The sequence below is a fragment of the Lissotriton vulgaris genome, chromosome 6, assembly GCF_964263255.1.
Source record: "Lissotriton vulgaris chromosome 6, aLisVul1.2, whole genome shotgun sequence".
In the NCBI taxonomy this organism is placed as follows: Eukaryota; Metazoa; Chordata; class Amphibia; order Caudata; family Salamandridae; genus Lissotriton; species Lissotriton vulgaris.
The window spans coordinates 1,801,444,768-1,801,469,005 of record NC_141694.1 but is presented as its reverse complement, the minus strand read 5'-3'; the positions used below and the strand labels follow the sequence as shown (position 1 = coordinate 1,801,469,005).

The window sequence follows — 24,238 nt, the reverse complement described above, 5'->3', positions numbered from 1 at the left end:
AAGAAAGGAGACAAGTGGCCATAGTTCTGTATTGTAGCTCATAGTGCTCTGAGAGCAGCCCATTGGAGAAAACCAGAGTAGAAGAACCGCCACTCTGACCTGCTGGCCATACAGGGACTGCTATGATCAGGAAAGGTGCAAGAGCTATCAGCGCCACAGGGATGAATGGTCCATGCTGAAATACAGTGCTCTTTACTGCCCCCTGCTGGTGGTGCATTACCTTGCCATATGGATGCATCCGCGCTGGCGGGGTTGAAGATGAACGACCACCTCAGATGAAGGACGGTTGTCTCTGCTAATCCTCCTAGAATTGTCTGTGTCCTTTAACACAGTGTTTTAAAATAATGTCTATAAGGGAACTGAACTTTAAAAGGCTAGTGATATTTTCATCTATGGGCATTGTTCAACCAAGACAAACATGATATATTTTTCTTTTCTTTTGTGGTACAGATATTTTGTGTCTTGTCAGTATGTCACAGATTCCCTGAACAGAGGATTCTGCTCTGTTTCTGACTTTTTCATGTTATAGAGGTTATCAGCATTTTGTATTTCTGTTGACAGGATGAAAGCTTTACTCCAGGCCATCTTCGCCTGCATGATGCTGGTTGCCAGTGCTTCTGACTACGAAGGTAACACGAAAATCACTTAGTAGTTCATACATGTGTTTTAAAGATAAATATTTTTTTTTCTTTTCCCAGTTGGATCTGGAATTCAACTTTTAACTTACCATTTCGCAAAGCAGCTGAGTCAGACTTTCTCAACCTCTAGCCATTTCAGTACAAACATTTTCTTCCGGGTTAGAATCCCAGGCAAGGAAACAGATGTGTATGGTCTTTCTCAATTGGAGCCAAATGGGGATGTAGAGAGGGGATTTACACAAAGAGGCCTCACCTGAAGATGCGGCCTCACTTACTGTCACAGAACAGACCCAAACAATTCACAGACAGTCAAATGAGGTGAATCCTAGAGGTTGAAAATATAAAGTGTAATTCCAGATAGTGGCGTCTGCTCTGTGATGCAGATAGCGGCTTCTGCTCCTCCATATGCAGGAAACCACTGCGTAAATAGGGCGGTGGGGCACGTACCTCCCCCCTGGGAGCCCTTCTCCTGGGGTCCTGCCACATTAAGAAGGGGGAAAGGGGCACACAGTCCCCTCCCTGGGATAATATTGGCCCCAGGAACTCGCCCTCAGAGGCCTAATTACTTCCTGGGCCGATTTTTGCTCCAGGGGTCCCATCTCCTGGGACCTTATTTTGAAAGTTTAGGGAAACATGCAGCCTCCCTCCCTGGGCCAATATTGGCCCTGGGGCCCCATTGCCCAGGCCCCATCCACTCAATATTTGGGACGGGGTCCACGCAGCTCCCCTCCCAATGGCAATTTCGGCTCCAGGGACCCTGCTTGGGGCCCATGCAAAAACGGGTGTGTGCCTTGGAGCATAACAAGGGTAAAAATGTCATTATTGTTGTAGGCTGCGAGGGTGCTCCATTGCTTCCATGTCTCCAGTCGGCTACCCACCTCCAGGGGAAGCCGGCATTGCTCCCTCCCACAAGGAGTAGCTTAAGATGCTGCTCCCTGCCAGCGGGAATTTTTTTTTCATCTGGTCCCCTGCCCGCTTCACAACAGACAGGGAAACCAATGAAAAGTCTCCTTCCACACACAGAAAGAGCAAAAACAAGGAGAAGTAAAGGTATTTCTCCTTGTTGCGCCACTCTTACCTCTCCCCTGGGGAGGCGTTAGTTTTCGGGGCTGCCTCAGATTTACAGATCTTTGTAAATCTGGAGCAGTGTTAAAAAGCCATGGGTGTTGCGTGGGAACGTCCACTGTAACACCCATTGCACTCCCCTTTAATGCAGAAAACTGCTTTGCGGAGGACCACATTTACAAGCCGGCATTAGGCCATGCAAAGTGGCTAGCGCCACCTTGTTAATATGGAGCATGGCACAGCGCTATCAGAGCATTGCAAAACGTGATGATTAGTGGCAAATGTCCTTGTAAATCTGTCCCCTAGTGTTTGCTTTTGCTTGGAAGGAGGTTTGAAATTGCTCCCGCCAAGTGAAAGCAACCACAGGTGGGCACCACAGGCATAGCTAGAGCCGGCATGGATGGGGTTCCCAGGGCCATTTATGGCACCATGAGGGGTCCAGGTGACCCCCTCACCATTTAATGCATGGCCTGGCCATGGGGCATTATTGAGGAAGGGAAGTTGCATCATGACCCACTAAACGCTTCACTTGTGGGTCATGACCCCTCCTGACATTCAACAAAGTTACTCAATATGGCACTATATTCTGTGCACCTATGTGTGTTCATATATATATATATATATAAATTCATTGAGAAAACCATAGGTTTCAAGCAGGTTATAGTTAGGAATTATCATTTAAAAAACCTTAGAACTTCATTGAAAAAAACATAGGTTTCAGGAATGTTATAGTTAGCTGGACATTTCACTTGTACAAAACCATATAAATTCCCCCGTTATAGTTAGTTCAGCTAACCATAAGTTGCGCGCCCGCAATGCACTGCTGATGATGTCACATATTACATCACTCATGACATGGTCAGTGACATCACTCATGACATCACTGATGACATCTCAAATGACATCACTGATGACATCATCCAGTGAATGTGTGTTTTTCTGAAAATTAAATATGTTTTATATGATGGAAGAATAAATGGGTATATAAGTATCAAAATGGATGATAATTGATTGTATAACGGGCTGATTAAGTGTATCTTAGCGAATACATGGGTTAGTGAGTAATGTTTAAATTTGTAAATATCTGTATCAGTCTCTCACTTTGTGTATAAGTGACTGCATGGGTTAGTGAGTATCTACTTGAGTGTTTATATGGGTTATTACTTGGTTTTTCGAGTATCAGGATCAGTATGAGTGTCTGAATGTCTGTATGGTTCAGTGGAGGGTATTACTATAGCCTTATAGCCCGCCGTAGAGGACTATACCGGCTATTAAAGGCCCTCTCCAGCGTTAAAGGCCCCGAGCCGAAGGCGAGGGCCTTTAACAAAGGAGAGGGACTTTAATAGCGGTATAGCCCATCTACGAAGGGCTATAAGGCTATTAGAACATTCTGTCACTAGAGGACAGAATGTTCTAACAAAAAAAACAAAGCCTTTTGGGAGTGTGAGGGGATTGGAAGCCAGAGCTGTGAACAAAGAAACATTGGAATGTTGGAGCTCCAGGCTTATACCAGCCATTATAAGCCCAGAGCACTCCATTGTTTTCAACGGAGCTCCCAACATTCCAATGTTCTAATTAGTGCATAGATGCATGAATGAGTGTGTCACTATTTGTATTTGTTAAAGACAGTATGTGTGCTGCACTGTATGGGTGGTGAGTGTATGTAGGGGTGTGTTAGTGAGTGAATGGATGTCTCAATAGTGTTTTTATAAGTAACTACATATATTTTAAACTAGTACATTTGAATATTTGTGTATATAAGTGAGTATATGTGAGTGTGAAAGATTGCAACAGTTCCTGTAAGAATAAGTTTCTATAAGTCATTGTTTTAAAAAGTAAGTATAGGTAAGTTTCTGTATTAGTTATTGTGCTAGTGTATGTATAACTGTACATGCAAGTAAATAGATGTTTTATTCTTTATTAGCATGACTTACTATGTGTGTGAGTAACTCTATGGATGAGTGGCGGTGTGTGACAGAATGTAAAGGTGTATGATTACATATGATGAGTGAGTACATGTATGAGTGACTGTATAGGACTGTTGGTGAATGAGTGGATGTGTATGTAGATCTTGGAATTACTGAATTGGTGTGTTGTAAGTAGTATTGGTATGTTCATTGTTTTGAAAATGCTAGTTTCTATTTTGAGTCTTTGTATCAAAGGTTATATTAGGGTGAGAGGAGGTCTGCCACTCTATCAAAAGGATGATGTCATCAGTGATGTCACCATTGATGTAATTTGAGATGTCATCATTGTTGTCATGAGTGATGTCACTGACCATGTCATGAGTGATGTAATATGTGACGTCATCAGCAGTGCATTGTGGGCGTGCGAGTTATAGTTAGCTGAACTAACTATAACGGGGGAATTTCTATGGTTTTGTATAAGTGAAATGTCCACCTAACTATAACACCCCTGAAACCTATGTTTTTTTCAACGAATTTCCAAGTTTTTTTAAATGATAATTCCTAACTATAACCTGCTTGAAACCTATGGTTTTTTCAATTAATTCTAGGGTTTTTTAAATGATAATTCCTAACTATAACCTGCTTGAAACCTAGGGTTTTTCAATACATTTCTAAAGTTTTTTTAAATGATAATTCCTAACTATAACTTGCTTGAAACTTATGGTTTTTTCAATGAATTTCTAAGGTTTTTTAAATGATAATTCATAACTATAACCTGCTTGAAACCTATGGTTTTTTCAGTAATTTCTAAGGTTTTTTGAATGACAACTCCTAATTATAATGTTCTCCACTTCCCCATATTTTCAACAAAAAGCCAAATCTGTAATGCTACCTACAAAAACAGGCAATAGTTCCACTTACCACTAACAAATTAACATCAACATTTAACTAGTGTAAGGACATTGACTATGTACTGTGTGAATTACATCCAACTTATACCCATATTTAAAGAGGAATATGTGATAGAGGTACTAATTATAAACTTTCGACACCCAACAAAATCACAATACCCAGCGCCACCACCACTACAACCACTCCTCCTGACCCCTTTTCCTCTACTACCTCAGAGGCAGCGCAAAACAGGACAACGTACCTTCCCAAAATAATATATTCCCTCAACAGCACACTAGCTCAATGTTCAGAGATTTGGCAACCACCCATCTATAAGAGAAGGAACTCGCACATCAACAATAATGTACACAATGCCCAGACTACCAGTGAAATGCTGTACACAACTCACTATAGAAACCAAAAACTTGTTGGTGTGTAGATATACTATTGATACATGTAGTGTACTGCAGAGTGGACGCAACCATATAATCTTAGACACTGGGGAATATTTCGGTCATGTAGCTGTGTTATCCCCACTCTTGAAGCAGAAGCGGAATGGGGTGGTCCAACGTACGCAACGTCAGCGTAAGACAATAAATAATTAGCCTACGCCTTGGGCGTGGTTCACTTCTGCAAAGAGAAGAGACTCCGCCACAGTGAAGGTCCGCACCCTGCCACGTGGCTGCCGCCATGACCACTTGCCACCTCCATACAGGCCCATTGCGAACTCAGCGCCACAGCTCCGCAGATTTTTGTCTGAATCGACAACTACCTTCGATCTACACTGCAGACAGCAGGGTTCACAACTTAAATTCAGCTTTGGATCTCCACTACAGACACCATTGAAGTTAGCCTTGATTTATGTAAGGCAAAGACAATTATACTCTATGTCCTCAGACTTTCTTAAAATAAGTGACAAAAATTATTCGTCAATATCTGTGCTGACTACTGCCTTTGATCTACAGTGCAGTCAGTAGAGTTTACAACTTGATACCAGTTGCGATTAAGCACTACAGACAACATTGAGTTCAGTCTCAATTTATTTAAGCCACAGACAATTATACTATGTCTTCAGACTTCGTTAAAGTATGTGACAAAAAAGCATTCCTCGATGTCTGGTCAACTACTGCCTTCGATGTACACTGCAGACAACAGGGTTCACAACTTGAATTCAGCTTTGCATCTACACTATGGACACCATTCAAGGTAGCCTTGATTCATGTAAGGCAGAGACAATTTTGCTAAATGATACATCAAAAAACATTCCTCAATGTCTGTAATGAGTACTGCCTTCAAATGTACACTGCGATCAACAGAGTTTACTACTTGATACCAGAAGCGCATTAACGCTACAGTCAACAATAAATTCATTCTCGATCTATTTAAGGCAGAGACAATTGTACTGTGTCCTCAGATTTTGTTAACGTATGTGACAAAAAAGCATTTGTCGATGTTTGTGTTGACTACTGCCTTCAATGTACACTGCGGACAGCAGGGTTCACAACTTGAATTCAACTTTGAATCTACACTACGGCCAGTAGGGAATTCACCCTTGATTTATTTAATGCAGAGACAATTGTACGGTATGTGTTCAGATTTTGTTAAAATAAGAGACAAAAATCATTCGTCCATATCTGTGCTCAGTACTGCCTTCGATCTACAGTGCGGATAGCAGGGTTAACAACTTCAATTCAGCTTTGAATCTATACTACAGACAGGATGAAATTTAGCATTGATTTATTTAAGGTAGAGATAATTGTACTTTATGTCCTCAGATTTTGTTAAATGATATCACAAAAAGAATTTTTGGATGTTTGTGATGAGTACTGCCTTCGATGTACATTGTGAGGGCTCACGATTCAGGTGCAATGATGATTTCACATGACACATGCCAGTAGGCAAGTGACATTGTACCAGTGTGACCCGCCCGAACCACTAACTCACTGCACCACAAGTCATATCCTCGTGGCCTTATTAAGGCAGAATTCACTAGGCAAAAAACATTGCTCCCACTGAGGCCTTTCCAGACCACACATCATCGCAGGTTACATACACGCTCAGTGCCAAAGCTACTACTAACTCAGTGCACCATAATTAATTGCAACATGACCGTATTGAGTCAGATGTTCTATTTGGAAGACAACATATCATAGTCTTTGGCGATCTACTGCAACTTACTCTCGTAAAAGGACAACCAGTATTTATAAGAAAACTTGATTTTAAACACTTTGCTATCACTGTGTCCTGCTCAGACCACGCATCATCGCAGAATTCACAAAACCTTGTTGCTTCAGGTGCCACTAATGCTGTGCACCACTTATAATCACTGGCTGCATACATACTAAATTACCAATACTGTGCAGCTCTACTCAATGCCACATAGCCACGGGCTCTTGCTAACCACTGCCTACTGCGTACACTGCGGTCATCAGAGCTCACAATTAATCAGACTGTTGATTCATTATTTGCAGAGTACAATATCAAACTAAGTATAACATTTATCAAACCCTATACAATATCCCTTTCATATGCTTCCTTTAAGAACTTCTTTTATATCACTTATAGATTTAGTTGAATAATAAAATTTGCGCTGCAAGTGCAAAGGCACACCTAATGATAGTACATGCAGTCCTCTATGCAACAGTCAATGCTGTGAGTGCACCCGGTTCATCATCGCTGGGTGAGCACACGCTAAACACCAGACGTGCCACGAACGCAGTACATCATAAATAATCACCACAGGGCTTTATTAAGGCAAAATTCGGTAGTCAAAAAACATTATCCCCAGTGCGGCCTGCCTGGACCACGTATCATCACAGGTTATGTACACGCTCAGTGCACCATAATTCATTGCCACATGGCCATATTCAGGCAGAATTCAACTGATTCTTAATTCATTATTTATAGAGTGCAGTATCAAAAAAAGTACTGTCCCTCAAACCTACACAAAATCGCCACGTGGCCTTACTAAGGCAGAATTCACAAGACAAAAAACATTACTATCAGTACGGCCTGCCCAGACCACACATCATCGTAGGCTCCACAGAACCTTGTTGTTTCAGGTACCACTATCTCAGTGCAAACCAAACGAAGTATAACACCTATCAAACCCTGTACAATATCCCTTTAGTATGCTTCTTTCAAAAACTTCTTTTATATCACTTACAGATTTAGTTGAATAATAAAATTCATGCTGCATACATAACCTGGACTTTAACCAATGGATTGAATCATCATTGGACAGGGTGCTTCCTAAAACAAACATCTCCAAAAAGAAAGCCTCCACTAAACAACCTTGGTTCACTTCTGAGCTAAGGTCCCTAAAACAAGAATGTAAACGGTTGGAGAGACAGTGGAGAAAACACTTTGTGGAAGAGAAAAAAACTAAATACAAACTCTCTCTAAAAAAATATAAATCTGCTCTTAACGTGGCTAAATCCATCTTTTATGCAGAAAAAATAGAGATCTCAGCCAACGCCCCAAGAGAGATGTTCAAGATAGCTAAATCCCTGTTAAAAGCCCCTGACCCGCCATCTTCACCACTCTGTACGGAGGAGGCTGATGCTCAATGCATCAATCTGGCGAATTTCTTTGCTGAAAAAATTCAAAAGATCCTCCTGTCCCTCCCTCCTCTAACTCTTGAAGAACCTATCCTCCCTTTGCCAGATGATACAGATATTATTCTGCCTTGCCTCCCTTCCTTCTCCCCCTCAGTACTGAACTGCTGCCCACGCTTTTCAACTCTGTAAAAAGCGGTTCTCCGCTAGACCCTGCCCCTATGAATATTCTAAAGTTAGCCTTGCCCAACATCAGCACATACATTATCCATCTAGTTAACACCTCACTTGAATTAGGAAGGGTACCCCAAGACTGGAAATTGGCAATGGTCAAGGCCCTGTTAAAAAAGCCTCATCTCGACCCCCAGGACTTTTCCAATTATCGTCCCATTTCCCTGCTCCCCGGCATTAGTAAACTTGCAGAGAAATGGGTAAACAAACAACTAGCATTCTTTCTGGAGACCCATAACCTGCTCCATCCAACCCAAACTGGGTTTCGGAAAGGACAGGGTACGGAGACGGCACTGCTGAGGGTGGTAGAGGATTCCAGGAGGATTCTGGACGCAGGTGGCAGCGCGGCCATTATCCTCCTGGACCTCAGTGCCACCTTCGACACGGTGAATCACCGTGTCCTCCTGTCTCGTCTCAAAAAACTGGGCGTCAAAGACAGGGCACTCATGTGGCTGGAGTCCTTCCTTGGTGACAGATCCTTCAAGGTCTTTACAGAAAATAGCTGCTCTCCATCAATGCCATTACAGTGTGGGGTGCCACAGGGCTCCTCCCTTAGCCCCACACTGTTTAATGTTTATATGGCGCCCCTGGCAGAAGTAGTTGCCCCCTTTGGGATCCAACTGGTAAGCTATGCTGACGACACCCAGCTAGTTGTTTCTCTTAATCAGTTGGAATCCTCCCCCTCCAGGCTCTGTCATTGCCTGGAGGCAGTAGCAAACTGGATGGACCTGTCCCACCTGAAATTGAATGGAGGTAAAACGGAGCTGATGCTTCTAGGAAAACGAGCCACATTTGACAACTCGATACACTGGCCCTCCTGTATGGGACCAGGACCCACTCCAAAGACCGAGATAAAGAGTCTCGGCTTCTGGTTGGACGCAGAGTTGTCATTTAAGACCCAGGCAAGGAAAACAGTAGCCACCTGCTTCGGACTGCTGAAAACAATCCGGAAAATCCTTCCTCAGTTACCCGAGGCAGCAATGAAAACCATTGTCCAGTCCCTTGTCCTATCCAGGTTGGATTATGGAAATGCGCTTTATCTTGGAGCCCCCGTGTCGGTTATCCGGCAACTTCAGGTTGTCCAGAATTCCGCAGCACGGCTACTTACGGGCACGAGCCATCGTACATCAGCCAGGCCCGCACTCTGCACCTTGCATTGGCTCCCCATAAAGGAGCGAATCTATTTTAAGACCCTCTGCACGGTCCATAAAACACTCTATGGGAGTGGCCCCCCCATTCTAGAGGATATGATCAGACCTTACAACCCTACCAGGAATCTTCGCTCGAACCAACAAAATTTGCTGACAGTGCCTAGGATCAGGAGATCCCGCACAGGAGGTCGCCTGTTCTCGCACAACGCGGCTGGGCTGTGGAATGCTCTTCCTCCACCTCTTCGCCAAGAGCCTAACCTCCTTGTCTTTCGGAAAAAGTTAAAAACTCTTCTGTTTCCAAAAAACTAGTTAAAATAGTTCTCTATTTTTAATCCATCTCTGCTTGGTTAGTCTTAAGCGCTGGGATGCTCCAGAGTGGCCATGCGCTATAGAAGAGCCTTTTAATAATAATAATAATAATAATAATGTCTATCGTTTACTTGCATCATGATTGAAGATGATTCCCTCCACCCTAAGATCTACACTGCAGACAGCAGGGTTTACAACTTGAATTCAGCTTTGCATCTACACTATAGACAGTAGGGAATTCAGCCTTGATTTATTTAATGCAGAGACAATTATTCAGTATGTATTCAGATTTTGTTAGAATAAGTGAAAAAAACATTGTTCTATAACTGTACTGACTACTGTCTTCGATGCACACTGCGGACTGTAGGGTTCACAACTTGAATTCAGCTTTGGATCTACACTACAGACAGCATTAAATTCAGCCTCCATTTATTTAAAGCAGAGACAAAAAATAGTGCTGTTGCACTGCTAGTATTTGCAAGCACCTTCAATCACTGCATCCTGTGAACTATGGTCACAAAGAATGTAGAAGATTGCGCAAAATTGTACCTCCACCTCCGGCAATACCAAGTACCTCTGGGGTATCACCTTCAACATTGCCACCAGACATACGTCCCCAATTTGGGAAAGTTAGAATGCACTGCGGGAAGTGGAATTGTTTCATTTGCTATGGGGAGCAATCAGTACACCTAGTTTGCACAGCAATTGATAACCATCAATGCTAGGTTTTTTTCCACCTCAAAGTTCATATAGTCCAGTATGCAACATTGAATGGTTTGAGTGCAGCCCGCTCAGACCACGCATCATCGCAGGGTGAGCACACGCTAAACACCAGACATACTACTAACTCAGTACCCCGTAAATAATCGCCACATGCCCTTGTTAAGGAAAAATTCAAAAGTCAAAAAACATTCTTACCAGTGCGGTCTGCCTAAACCGCGAATCATTGCAGGTTCCACTCAAACCGACCCTACCTTAGTGCACCATAACTTATGAACCCTTTACAGTAGAATCTTCTGTTTATTATTTCACATGTAGTGCTCCTACCTTTGTACAGCAGAAGTCATAAACCATTTACGATTGAATATCGGTGTATGATATCATGATTACTATTCTTCTTGTTATCAACAGCAACGTAATAAAATGGAGTGTAGCGCATGTGTCCGTACCCACTTCAACTATCTATCTGTGTCTGTGTATTTATTATGTTTGTAAAATGCAGCTCCTGCGCCCTACCACATTATATTGTGCTGTAAACAACATATGCAACAATTGTACCTCTTAAATAACAAAAACTTTGATTATAGAATTTTCTCTTGCTCATTCTAAAAATACAAACGTACAAAATCATTACAATACTGCAAAGAAACTGTATAATCAATTTATAAGTGTGTGCTTTTTATTGTTTTTTTTTAGCATATTTATATAGCACTAAGTAGACACAAAAATGTATCAGCAATTTACATGAGCACCGTATTTACAGTACATTTGCAGGCAGGCGTAGATTACGTCATTACTCTACAATAACTGGATGCGGATGCAACTCCGAGCCTCGAACACTGATTTGCAGCACCAAGTTTGACAGTATACCCAAATGACCACATACGTGTATATATTAGCTGCCCATCATGTGCCAAAAAGTACATCCAAAAGCTTTCATAGCCCTGTAATACTACAGCTACAACACTCCACTGAATGTACAACAAACATTCATATTTGCAGAAATACGTCATGTCCACCATCTTTTATGTTTGCAACTGTGGATGAATGCAGGATCAGCGATTCCCCATACCTTCCATGTTGGCCATGTTGTGGTACTTCACAGACACAATGACACATTTACATGTAAGACCCGAGTGACGGCAGCACTACAACATGCACACCCGAATCACTTGAGCCGCTCCTGGGGGGTGGTGTTCCCCAAGGCCTTAGACTGCTCCAGAATGAAGACCACGCAGCACTTCTCCCAAAATATAAAAAGCCCCGGAGGGTGGTAATCCCCGGGGCTCAGATGGACCTTTGAGCTCCCTAACCCAGTTATTTTGTAGCACCGAGGAATGGTGGTCCCTGGGCTACAGGGCCCCTCTGGATCCACCATCAAATGTAATATTTTACACCCTGGGATTTGACCATTCCAGGTAGCTAATTTTTAAAGAAGCACAGGAGCCCGCATTTCATTTTTATTTTTTCATGGCGGATCCATGCACCCAGCGCACATTTCTCCGCTTTTTAAAAAAACAAATAATAATTTGGGGGGCCTAGGGATCCCTGTGAGACCCCCTAAGCAGGTCTAGAGGGTCAAGATATTTCTACCCTGCCCCCTTTATACATTTTGAACACTTGTTCCACTAATTTCTAGACCCCCGCTAGTACGGAGGCACAAAATGGCTGCCAAAATTTCCTGGTTTCGAATGTTGACAACCACTTGACAGCTAATTAGCATTCAGTGCGTGATAGGGGCGGTGCGCTTAGTGCACGCGCAAGATACGCGCATCCACTGAGGCCATAGATATATCTGTACTTTTAGTTCTCATTTTCTCAGGAACTACTGAACAAATTGACACCATATTAGCATAAGACATGAGACTGAACCAAGGACAACCTTTATGAAAAATGTGGTGTAATTCCGTTCAGCAGTTCGGGCTGTAGCCATGATGAACGGTTCCTATAGAAATTGCATGGGTTAAACACATTTTGGGACCCCCTTTTTTCTCAGCCCCCGCTTCACGAATCACCCCAAGACTTTAAGGATAGGAGTGGACCGGAGCGACCCACCAGTTTAAAAAATTTCCTGAAGATTCGTCAACCGGCGCCAAAGTTATTCCACATAGAATGTTGGGGATTTCCTATGGAAAATAGGTCCTAACTTTAACTACCTACTGGCGACAGCCAGTAGGTAAGATATATATATAAATATATATATATATATATATATATATATATATATATATATATATATATATATATATATATATATATACCTACTGGCTATCGCCAGTAGGTATATATAGTTAGGATTAATTCCCTATGGGATTTCTGAAAATTCTATGTCTAATAACTTTGGCGTTTGTGGACGGAATCGGCTGACATTTTCAGGAAAATGGCACATTTTGTTTCTGAGCAGCCCCTGAAAATTTGGTGGGGTTTCGTCAAGGGGGGGCCGAGAAAAAAGGGGGGTCCCAAAACGCGTTTTTCCCATTCATTTTTCCATAGGGCCTTTGGCCTCACTTTTAGCTCGAACGGCTGAATGGATTTGCACGAAACTTGGCAAAATTGTAGGGACTGTTAGCCCGATGTGCCTTTGCTAGGTCTCAATATATGTGCTTCAGTGGATTTTGAGAAATTAACGTTTAAATCAAGATATATATCTGTAACAGCGCTCCGGGCAGCGATCCGGTCCGCTTACTTTTCGCTTATCGGAACTTTGCGCGCAGAAAGCTGATTGGCTCTCCGGTGTCTGTCAACATTCTAAACAGTCCGGAGCGGCCGCCATCTTGTCTCTCGGTAGGATCGAGAGAGAAGAAGAGGTGAAAAACAAAAGGGGAATTTAATGAAAGGGGGTAAGGTATCCCCCTCTTGACCCCCTAGGATTGTTGTTGGGGTTATTAAAGGGTCCCGTGGGGAAAATAAAAAAAAAATTATTTTTCACGGTAGAAGCGTTTCCCGGGCCGCGAACTGGGCCGCAAACTGGTAGCGAAACGGGAATTCGCCATTTTGTGCTTCGTTTTAATTGTTTAGAGATAAAAATTATCGCCGCACATCGGCCACAATGCATGAATATCGTTGAAAAGTCAGCGATATTCATGCATCATCCAGCAAATGCTCTTAGCCGTGTTATCCTCCACCTTCCATTGGATAACATGGCTAAAAACTGCTCTGTGTGTGAGCTTTTTTTTTTTTTTTGCTGCGTGACGTTTGTTAACGTTCGATTCGATGGAAATGAGGAAGTGTTGACCACCATTTTGTCACTGCGAGTAAATATTTTGTTATAAATGAATCCTTATTGATAAACATTGTCTGCGCCATCTTGCGTTTTGTCCAATGCCACAATTTTGTCGTGCACGGCAGCCATTTTAGATGCCTTGACCAGGGCCACTCTCAGCACGCCGCCGATTCTCAGCATGGCTCCCCACCCTCGCACGCATCTCCCCCACGCAATGGTCACCCCCGCTCTCTCATGCATGGGCTATATACTTCCCCCCATCTGCGCTGCTCTTCTCTGAGAATCACACCCTGTGCCCGCCCGACACCTCCCTTTCACCCTATTCACTACCGCACCCTCTGACACTCCTCTTCCTCTGTGTCCGATTGTCCAGGCCGGACCCAGGCTATCACCTAGCCCTGCGAATGTAGTTTATGGCCCCAGCTGTAGAGTATCCAGACATGCCAACCCTCCCGATTCAGGCGTGAGACTACTGATTTCATTGCTAGTCTTTCGCTTCCCGATTCCTGCAAGGAAAAACCCGGGGGCATATTACCAACAACTAGCGGTAATTTTTGTCTCTAACTTGTTTAGAGACAAAAATTATCGCCGCACATCGGCGAATTTTATCGCACATAAACCTTGCTATTAGCAATGTTTATCGCAAATGCGATAAAAAACGGCCGCAATGCATGAATATCGTTGAAAAGTCAGCGATATTCATGCATTATCCAGCAAATGCTCTTAGCCATGTTATCCACTTCCCATTGAACAAGCGCATGGTCTTTTAAAGATTTGTGAAGTACTCGGGGCGGCGGTGTGTGTGTGCCCTCTTTCAGGAGCGGGCGGGGGGGCACTGCCAGCAATTTGCAGGCCAGGCAGTGTTCAACACGTGCATCACCCTTTCTCTGCCTGCTATTGCGCTCCATGCTTCGGAAAGGTAAGAAAAAGAACGTGTATTTGAGTTTGAAATGTCCGATCTTGTAGCAGTACACTTGCAAAGCCCACACATGACAATAACCCGATTCAAGGTCCCATTCACCCGATTTTTAAAAAAAATATAGTACTCCAAGACAGTTACATTTTAAAACTTTATTAACATTTAAATATAACGAACGCAACAAAAACTGTAAATATATTTAACCATTTTTTGAAATTAACCAGAACTATAACGATAACAACAACAATAATATAACTTTAATGCCTAAATTACGCAAACATTTAGCTAATCTGCTAAAGGGGGGAGTCGCAATTTCTTTACAATAATCAATAATGAAAAATCCACATCAATAGGGTTGCCCGTTTTCTCGATGCAGCACTATAGTGCAATATACACAGCACCTGGGGTGTCAAGAGTGAACAGGTCTTTCTTTGTTCCTTAAGATGTTATCTCCGAGAATGCTGATGCATTGGTGTCTGTACACTTCTTTGTCAATTCTGTCAAGATGATAACTGCTTTATAAACAGACGATATCTTTGTTTAGTCAATAGTGTTAAGTGTGTCTGAAACTACAGTGCCCTTCTGTTTTTTTTTCTTCAGGCTCTACAGAGTTTTGTGTGTTGTTCTTTTGAGCGACAATTATTCCAGAGGTTTCAGGTTCACTTGTTTTGTCCTGCAGTGAGTTAACAGCTTTAGAGAGTTCATGTTTATTTGCTATGTCCTGCTGTTCGTCAACTGCTTCAGAGACGTCAGCCTCATTTTTTATGTTTCAGTAGATCCTGGACCTGCCCGGCCGCGCCCAAAATGGCGCCGGTGTAAATGGGACTCGTAACTGCTCGTTCTGTACTGGTTGCCCAACCTTGATATCACGAGATACATATGCAGTTTTGAAGCACATGGCGGAGGCTTGTCTGCTGTAGTGGGGCGCCCCTTTATCGTTTCAGTCGCCATTCCGCCCGCTTTTGCTACACTGTGCCTTTTCCGCCATTCAGCTGTTTAGCGCCCGCTCTTACGGCTACAGCGTCTCGCTCACCATGTAGTTGAGTTGCTCCCACTCTTGCGGTGCAGCGATAGGCGGCTGCCACAGGACTCTTAAAATGGCGGCCGGCTCTTCGGATTTGGGCCTGGTCCAGTAAAATGGCCCTGGGACACCTTGGAACTCGGACGCTTGTCTGCCAGGGCTTGGGTTCCATTCTCGAAAGCGTCCCCTCAGCCTTGAAGATTGTACAAAAGTCTTGGGGGCCCTCGACTCCCGCAGGCTTCCGGTGGGGAGCGGCTGCCATGATTGCTTGCGGAATGGCCACGACGGAGCTACGAGATGGTGGTGCTCTCATGGTGACGCCAGCTTCAGTCTGAAACTTCCAGAAACAAGGTGGGGCTTTCATCGTTTGGGGAAAAAAAATGTTTTAATCCAATGAAAAGTGTTATTTTTAGGTCACATGACCTAGTCTTACATAATTAGGAAAAGAAAAGTAAAATGAACCAATGAAAAGTTTTATTAACAAGTCACATGACCTGTTATGCTTACGTTACGCGCTGCGCGGCGCGCTCTGGATCGTTTCCGGGAAGCTGCGCCTTGCGCACCGGAGCACTTCCGGGTGCGCTAACGCGTCGCGTCATATGACGCATTACGCGACAATGCAGGTGCAGAATATAGTCAAAATGTCTCCACCAACCAGCGGTCGGAATACAACCGCTTTCAGCAGTCCAAAAAGTTCGGTCAAATCTTAAGAGCGGGAGCAACTCAACTACATGGTGAGCGAGACGTTGTAGTCGCAAGAGCGAGCGGTAAACAGCTGAATGGCGGAAGAGGCACAGAGTACCAAAAGCGGGCGGAATGGCAACTAAAACGGTAAAGGGGCGCCCTACGACAGCGTGTCTTCAGGTGAAACGGATTGTGGGACAAGGTCCAGAATGAAAGATTCTTCAAAAGGGAAAAAATTCCGCCGGACCCCGGGAGCCGGCCGCCTATGCCGGGGGCGATCTCAGGCCTCACCAGGGCAACACGACTTGGGGAGGGGGCAGGAGCCAAGCGCCCCCTCTCAGTCCGCGCCATCTCACCGCCCCTCGGGGGCCTCCGTCAAGCGGTTTAGGGAGGCACCGTATCACATTGTTTTCCAATGCAGTCAGGTCCACAAATGGACCCCACTTACTTTGAATAGTGAAGCTGCAGCAGGTGCAAATAAGGTTTAAACAGTGTTACAAGAGCTGCTTAGAACTCTGAAGTATGGTACTCTACAACCAGGACTTATGCCATGTATGTAAGGCAGTGATATGGAAGCAAGTCAGGGACAAAAAGCATGAACGAACATTCACGTATGAAAATCTTATTTGGAGAAGGGGTAGAATCCAAACGCCCCCTGCCAGTTCGCGCCACTACACCGTATGTGGAAAATCTGAAGCCATCATTCTACAAACTCTCAACGCTTGTTATCAGTGCATGAGTTTCATGCTCGATCGATTGAGCTAGCCGGATCGGGCAATAAAAAGTATAAAATAGTTATGTAAATAGTTATTTAATAAAATGTTTTACTCTGTTTCTTTGCTGGTGTGTTGTGTATATTTATAATATTTGCATAGGGTTTGCCGTTATTTTGGGCGGTGTGGGTGGCGGAGTCGAGCTGTTTTGCAGCCCTCATGGTGTGGAGCTCAGTTCATTTCACTATTTTCGTATTTCTCATGAAGGGTTATTCCTAATGTTTGTATTTTACCGAGGTCAAAAAGAGATCGAATTAGTGGTCTACTGCAGACATGCCAACCCTCCCGATTCAGGCGTGAGACTACCGATTTCAAGGTTAGTCTCCCGCCTCCCGATTCCTGCAAGCTAAAACCCGATTCCTCGGGGGTTTTAGCTGACAGGGTTTTGTATTGTGTAAGGTGCTAATTCTTCCAGCAATATTCAGAGTGGCGATGCAGGGGCTCTGGAAGGGGTGAAAAACCAACAAAGCGTAATTACCAAGGCAATGGTCTTTTAAAGATGTGTGAAGTACTGGGGCGCTGTGTGCGCGCGCGGGGAAGCTATTACAGCCCGGGCTGCCACACAGGAGGGGGAGGAGGAGTAAATGCACTGCCAGCAACCTGCCAGGCCAGTGCACAACACTTGCATCACCCTCTCTCTGCCTGCCATTGCGCTCCGTGCATCTGAAAGTTTAAAAAAACACGTGCATTTACGTTTCAAATGTCCGATCCTGCAGCAGCCACTTCCAAAGCCCATACATGCCCGTAACCCGATTCAATGCCCCATTCTCCCGATTTTTTTTTTTAATTCTCCCACTTTGCTCTTCTGAAATGTTGGTATGTATGGTCTACTGATTTTGCTCGATTACTTTTATTTTTTTACACGATTTTTCACTATCTGCAAAGACTAAACAGAGTATTGCGACTTTGTGCTTGTTTGTAAATAGAGAATGATCCAAAGAGAACCAATTGTAAAACAGTAAATGCTTGGATAATAATCAATCAAATGGAGAGACAAGCAGGTACGACGGATTACAACAGGGGTAAAGGTCTGAGTTAACTACCGTTCACTATCTGCAAAGAGAGAGTACTACTAAGAGAAAAGAGGGGGGTGGGGGGGGGCAGCGTTCAAAGCACATCAGCGTGCATAAACACGAAAACGTTTTTACCTATCACGTACTTGACATTTGACAGCTTTTGATATTTGCTATTAAAAAACCATTGAAATTCACAGAAAAAACCATAGGTTATACTCCATATATAGTTAGGAATTTGCATTTACAAAACCTTGAAAATTCAATGAAAAAACCATTGGTTGTAGGCCATATATAGTTAGGGATTTGCATTTAGAAAACCTTATTTTACTCGCATAAAACCATTGAAATTCCATATATAGTTATAAGCGCTAACTATATATCGCGCACCCGCAATCCACTGCTGATGATGTCACATATTACATCATTCATGACATGGTTAGTGACATCACTGATGACATCACTGATGACATCTCAAATGACATCACTGATGACATCACTGATGACAACATCCAGTGACTGTATGTTTCTGTAAAGTAAAAATATGTCTTACAAATTGAAGAATGAGTGGATGTATAAGTGTCTGGATGAAGGATTTAGTAGGTGCATGACTGACTGTATGAGTGATTAAATGTGTCTCACTGAGTGCATTGGTTAGTGACTAAACTGTCTTAATTTGTGCATCATTATGTCTGTTCTGTAAACTGCTGCATGTGTTGATCAGTAGCTATATGAGTAACTATATGGGTTATTGATTGGTTGCCCAAGTATTTGTATGGGAGACTGAGTGTGTGTGTGGGTGGCTGGGAGGTGTGTGACTGTGCATAGATGTGTGAGCAGTTGATTCACTAGATGTATGGGTTCAAAAGTGCATGTGAAAACAGCTGTATGGGCGGTTGACTGTGTGCATGAGTGTATTGGTGAGTGAATGGATATCTCAGTGCTACATGTCAAAGTAAGTACATATGTAAAACACAGTACATGTGAGAGTTGACATATATAAATAACTGTGCATAAGAGCCAGTGAATGTGTGAGTGGCTGTATGGATCATTGTGAACTTGTATCAGGGATTGTATAAGAGAGTAAATGTGTGTTAGTATATGTTTGAATAGTAAGGTGTGTATAACTGTATAGTTGAGGAAATGGAGGTGTGATTGATTCTTTGCATGACTGACTAGGTGTGTGAGTAACTCCATGGATGAGTGACAGTCTGTGAGTGTCTGTTTACACTGATTGTATCTAAGGTTATATTAGAGTCTGAAGAGGTTCATCGTATTATCACATGAATGATATCATCAGTGATGTGATCAGTAATGTCAAATGAGATGTCATCAGTGATGTAATTTAAGATGTCATCAGTAATGTAATTTGAGATGTCATCAGTGATGTCATCAGTGATGTCATTTGAGATGTCATCAGTGATGTCATCAGTGATGTCACTGACCATGTCATGAATGATGTAATATGTGACATCATCAGCAGTGGATTGCGGGTGCGCGATATATAGTTAGTGCAACTAACTATATATGGAATTTCAATGGTTTTATGCGAGTAAAATAAGGTTTTGTAAATGCTAATCCCTAACTATATATGGTCTATAACCTTTGTTTTTTTCAGTGAATTTTCAAGGTTTTGTAAATGCTAATTCCTAACTATATATTCTCTATAACCTATGGTTTTTTCATTGAATTTCAATGGTTTTTTGAAAGCTAATATCTGTAGCTGTAAAATGTATTCTTCTTTAAATCTTAAAATATATTTTACATGTTTTTTATACATTTTTTTAAAAATATTTTTTTGTTTCGCTCCCAGTCCGCGAACCGGTCAGCTTCCCGTTAGCTCAATTTAAAGCCGCGGCTCGGTCCGCGAACCGGTAAACGTTCCTTTAGCGTAACTGTTACGTTAGCATGACGTTTTGCGTTGTCGCGTAATACGTCATTGGACGCGCCAAGTTAGCAGACCCGGAAGCGGACCGGAAAGCGGAGCAAAGCGCGAAACGTAAACACAGCAGGTCATGTGACTTGGTAATAACACTTTTCATTGGTTCATTTCACTTTTGGTTTCCTAATGATGTAATACTAGGTCATGTGATCTAAAGTTCATTGGTTTAGAACTTTTGCTTTTCCCAAATGATGAAAACCCCTCCTTCTTTCCTCACTCTGACTTTCATCTTGGTGAGAGAAAGACCCTTTTACATTCTAGAGAAATGGCTTCAATTGTTGCTTCTGCTAGTGTTCCCCCACCACCACCTCCACCTCCTCATGGGAAGAAAGGACCACCTGCTCAACCAATCTTTGAAGAAGAGGAAGATCAAGAAGAGGAGGAAGAGGAGGAAGAGCCTGAGTTTTTACCAGAGGAGCCCAGGAGGTACAACAGAAAGGAAAACTGTATCTGGCAATTTTTTAAATTTCCAGCAGGGCAAAAGAAAGTCAATGCTAGATATGTCTTTTGCCGTATTTGCAACGATCGACTTTCAAGGGGGACGGACAAAAAATATAGTTTTGGAAATTATATGATGCACAGGCACATGAGTAGGTGGCACCCAAATAATTATAGTGCTGCCCAAATTCGTGATGAGCAGCAAAATCCCCCGGCAATGGCGAGAAGATCTATCGTCCCAGAAGTATCGGGACCAGAGGCGAGGGAGGTCATCCCGAACATTCAAATGGACATGGGGGAAGTAAAACAAGTGTGCGTGTGGTGCAACCAATTGATATGCTACCGAGAAAGTAGCATTACACTTATAATAAAAGCTATCAAAAATCATGTTTGCCCGAAACGCCCCAAAAAATAAATTCTTCTTTTTTTCGTTGCTCCTGTTGAGCCCTCTTCAATGAATCATTTTTGTTTCCCCCCTCCCCCCCAAAAAACAAAAAAATTACAAAATGTTCAGAAAAAAACAAAAAAATATAAAAAATGTTCAGAAAAATAATAAAAAAAATTTAAAACAACAAAAACCAAAAAAAAAGTTCTTTTCAGAACTACCTCCCCATTATAAAAAAAATTGGTAGAATTTTTGAAACTCTGCCAACCTCTATTTCTTTTAGTTCGCTCCCAGTTCGCACTCCGGTACGCGGACCAGGAGCGAACCAAAAATATTTTTTTTTAAAAAAGAACAGTAAGTATAAGGAAAGGAAACAGACAGTTATGTTACAAGAAAGACAGCTATAGGGAGTAAAGAAAAGATACTGTTATCCGCAATTCACTTCTGATCATGTCACATATTACATCATTCTTGACATGGTCAGTGACATCATCAGCAGTGGATTGCGAGTAACAGTATGTTTTGTCTACTTCCTATAGCTGTCTTTCTTGTAACATAAATGTCTGTTTCCTATCCTTATACTTACTGTTCTTGTTTGAAAAATTTTTTGAGATCATTCAGAAACAGTAACATTAATAGAGACAGAATGAGTGAATAATAATGAAGAAGTATGAGAAGAGAGGGACTGAGAAAAATACTGGAAGGAGTAGAATAATTAAGTAATAGAGAAAGGAATAAGGGAAGTAGCAAACGCAGGAAAGTAAGGATTAAAGAAATGAAGCAGTAAAACTAATAGATGTTAAATGTGATAGATTAAATGATTGATTCAGGATGACGATAAGGTGTGTCCTCTCCAAAAGTTTGTTTACGGTGAGGCCTACTCAGGGTTGCATATCAAATTTATGCTTGTTGAAGAATACAGAGGAGATAATACATGTGAAGGCCTACCATTGAAGTAAAACATGTCTACTTCACTCTTGAACAACGGCCAGACCTCTTCTGTGTCCATAGACAGACCTAAAGTTCATCTGCACAATGTCATTCGTAAACTTAGAAAACACAAGTAATGTAATTTGAAAAACGTGGAGTTTCTTTTGCTCATTTCACAATTACATCACCTGTGTTGCCTTTGCTTAGGTATCTCATAGTGCAGATGTAGTTCAGCATATGAAACAGTATGCAGAAGTGCAGCAGTGTATGCATTAATACATGTGAAGGCCTACCAATGAAGTAAGTCATGTCCACTTATTACATCATTCATGACATAGTCAGTGACATCATCAGGAGTGGATTGCGGGTTAAAAGAGTAGAAAACATTTACCTTATAATTCTTGTTAATTTTTTCAAATATTTTTTCATACTTTCAATCTGTAAAAGAGAGATGAAACATTTCAAAAATATTAAAACATGTATTTAAAAATGTGAAAAGACAAGGGAAAAGGTTCAAGAAGAAACAGTTTTTCAATAACTTTGACATTTACAGAAGCCTCTGCTGCTATAATTCCCCTACACAATCTTAAAGATATATATTTTAAACAAACAGTATCTTGATGCTGATGAAGTGAGGCCTATTTTGGAACATGGTGCATCTTTTGCACTGCTGATGTCTCACAATAGTGATGCAATAGCAGCGCAAAAAAGATGTAAAGCCATCATAAAATTGTGTCTAACATTTTAAATGATTCTTTCAGGATACAGATAAGATATGTCCTTTCTAGAGGTTTCTTTAAGGTGAGGTCTATTCAGTTTTCCAAAAAAAAACAGTACCCAGAAATGCAGCACTGTAAGCATTAACTTTGACACTTATAGAAGCCTCAGTTTCTCCATATCTACCTCAGATTTCTAAATGTATATCATAAGTACAAAAAGTAGAACATTAATTATACATGTTAAATGGTTTATTTTTGCTGTTCTCAGAATGTATCAAATTTCACTTAAATCAGTGACTTGAAGGTATTCATCATGTAACAGCGGGGAAAAAAAAACACAATCAAAATGATTGTGTTTAAAAAACCCATACAACCTAAGAAATCTGAATTCAAAACTCCTTAAAATTAACTTACTTTCCATAATGTCGAAGGATGTCCTATGAACAGCATCCACTCTGTTGTGCTATAAATATTTTCTGCCCGCCACTTTCTGAAAGAAAACCTCCATCGTTTTGAAAAATATGTTACATATAATAAAATACTTCTCACATTCTACCACATGTTTCCACTTGGCCAAATCATGTTGCAGGGTTTTTCAACTCTTGTAATTCTTCTAATGAAATCCCGTCATTTTCTATTTTCGCAACTTTCAAAAAGAAAACATTTAAGATTACTTTCACAATCCTGGACTACTAATATCTTACCCTTCTTGCTCACTCACGTTCTACTTTTCCTATGACACTGATACTGCTTACTATGAAGCAGACTTACTTGCATCAGGTTTATATAGTTGGATTTTTAAAATGACATTATAATTAAAAGTTTTGGACCAATAATCTAGACAGCATTGCAGACTTACATTCCCTCTACTTCATGAACCTTTTGCAATTCCTCAAAGGAAATTCCGAGATTCTTCCCTTAAAATTTTGGTTTTAAAAACACCAGGTAAGAATTTTTAAGGTCAAACGGCAATTTTTTTTTGAAACTTACAACAGAATCGTTGCAGAATGACCAGCCGTTTCGAGACTTTAAATAAGCTGTGTAATGTCCTGATGTTGTTGAAGGACCATCGTGATAGATAATTGCTACAGTTACAAAAGTCCTTCCTGATATTGACAGCTGAGAAGCAACAACATTTTTTATTAAAGTTGACAATTTTGATCCATCAGGCCTACATCGTTGGATCATTAAAATGACATACTGGCCATATCTTCGAATAAATAATGTTGACATCATTTCAGATTTACATTGGCTACACTCCATGTTGTGATCCGCTGCATTTACTAGCTTATTAAAGGAGACTGATTTACTATCTGGCAAATTTAAATATATAAATCTTTCTGAGTCTACACTAGTAGTACTTGATACCATACAGTTCTCGCAGTCATGCTGCCATTGATAAGAAAGCCCGAACAGGTGATCTACATCTACACCCTCATCTTGTAATACATCAAGCATATACATTGAAAACTCCTGACAATCCTGCTGATTATTTTCAGAGAAGTCTGTTTGACCTGAACATTCATCTAACAGATAACGAACTTCAGACACACTTTCTACTTTTGTTCGATCAGTGCTACATTTCTCTAATACAGAATTCAACAAGCAGCATAAACTTTGTTCCGAATTGAACACAATCTGTTCTTTTAAAGTCTCTAGTGAAAAGAGAACATTAACCACTACATTTGCATAGCAGTTGACACCAGAACTGTTTTCAAATTG

At 41.7% G+C, this 24,238-nt stretch overlaps 1 protein-coding gene across 2 annotated transcripts in view; it reads left to right on the top strand.

The window, feature by feature from the left end:
• The window catches only part of LOC147709532 (fucolectin-like), a 1,051,872-nt gene that overhangs the window by 973,239 nt on the left and 54,395 nt on the right, over window positions 1–24,238 (top strand). For both annotated transcript variants that reach the window (XM_086928072.1, XM_086928073.1), the window contains exon 2: window positions 562–629. In XM_086928072.1, coding sequence (XP_086784198.1) covers window positions 562–629 — 68 coding nt within the window. The remainder of the gene's footprint in view (window positions 1–561; window positions 630–24,238) is intronic.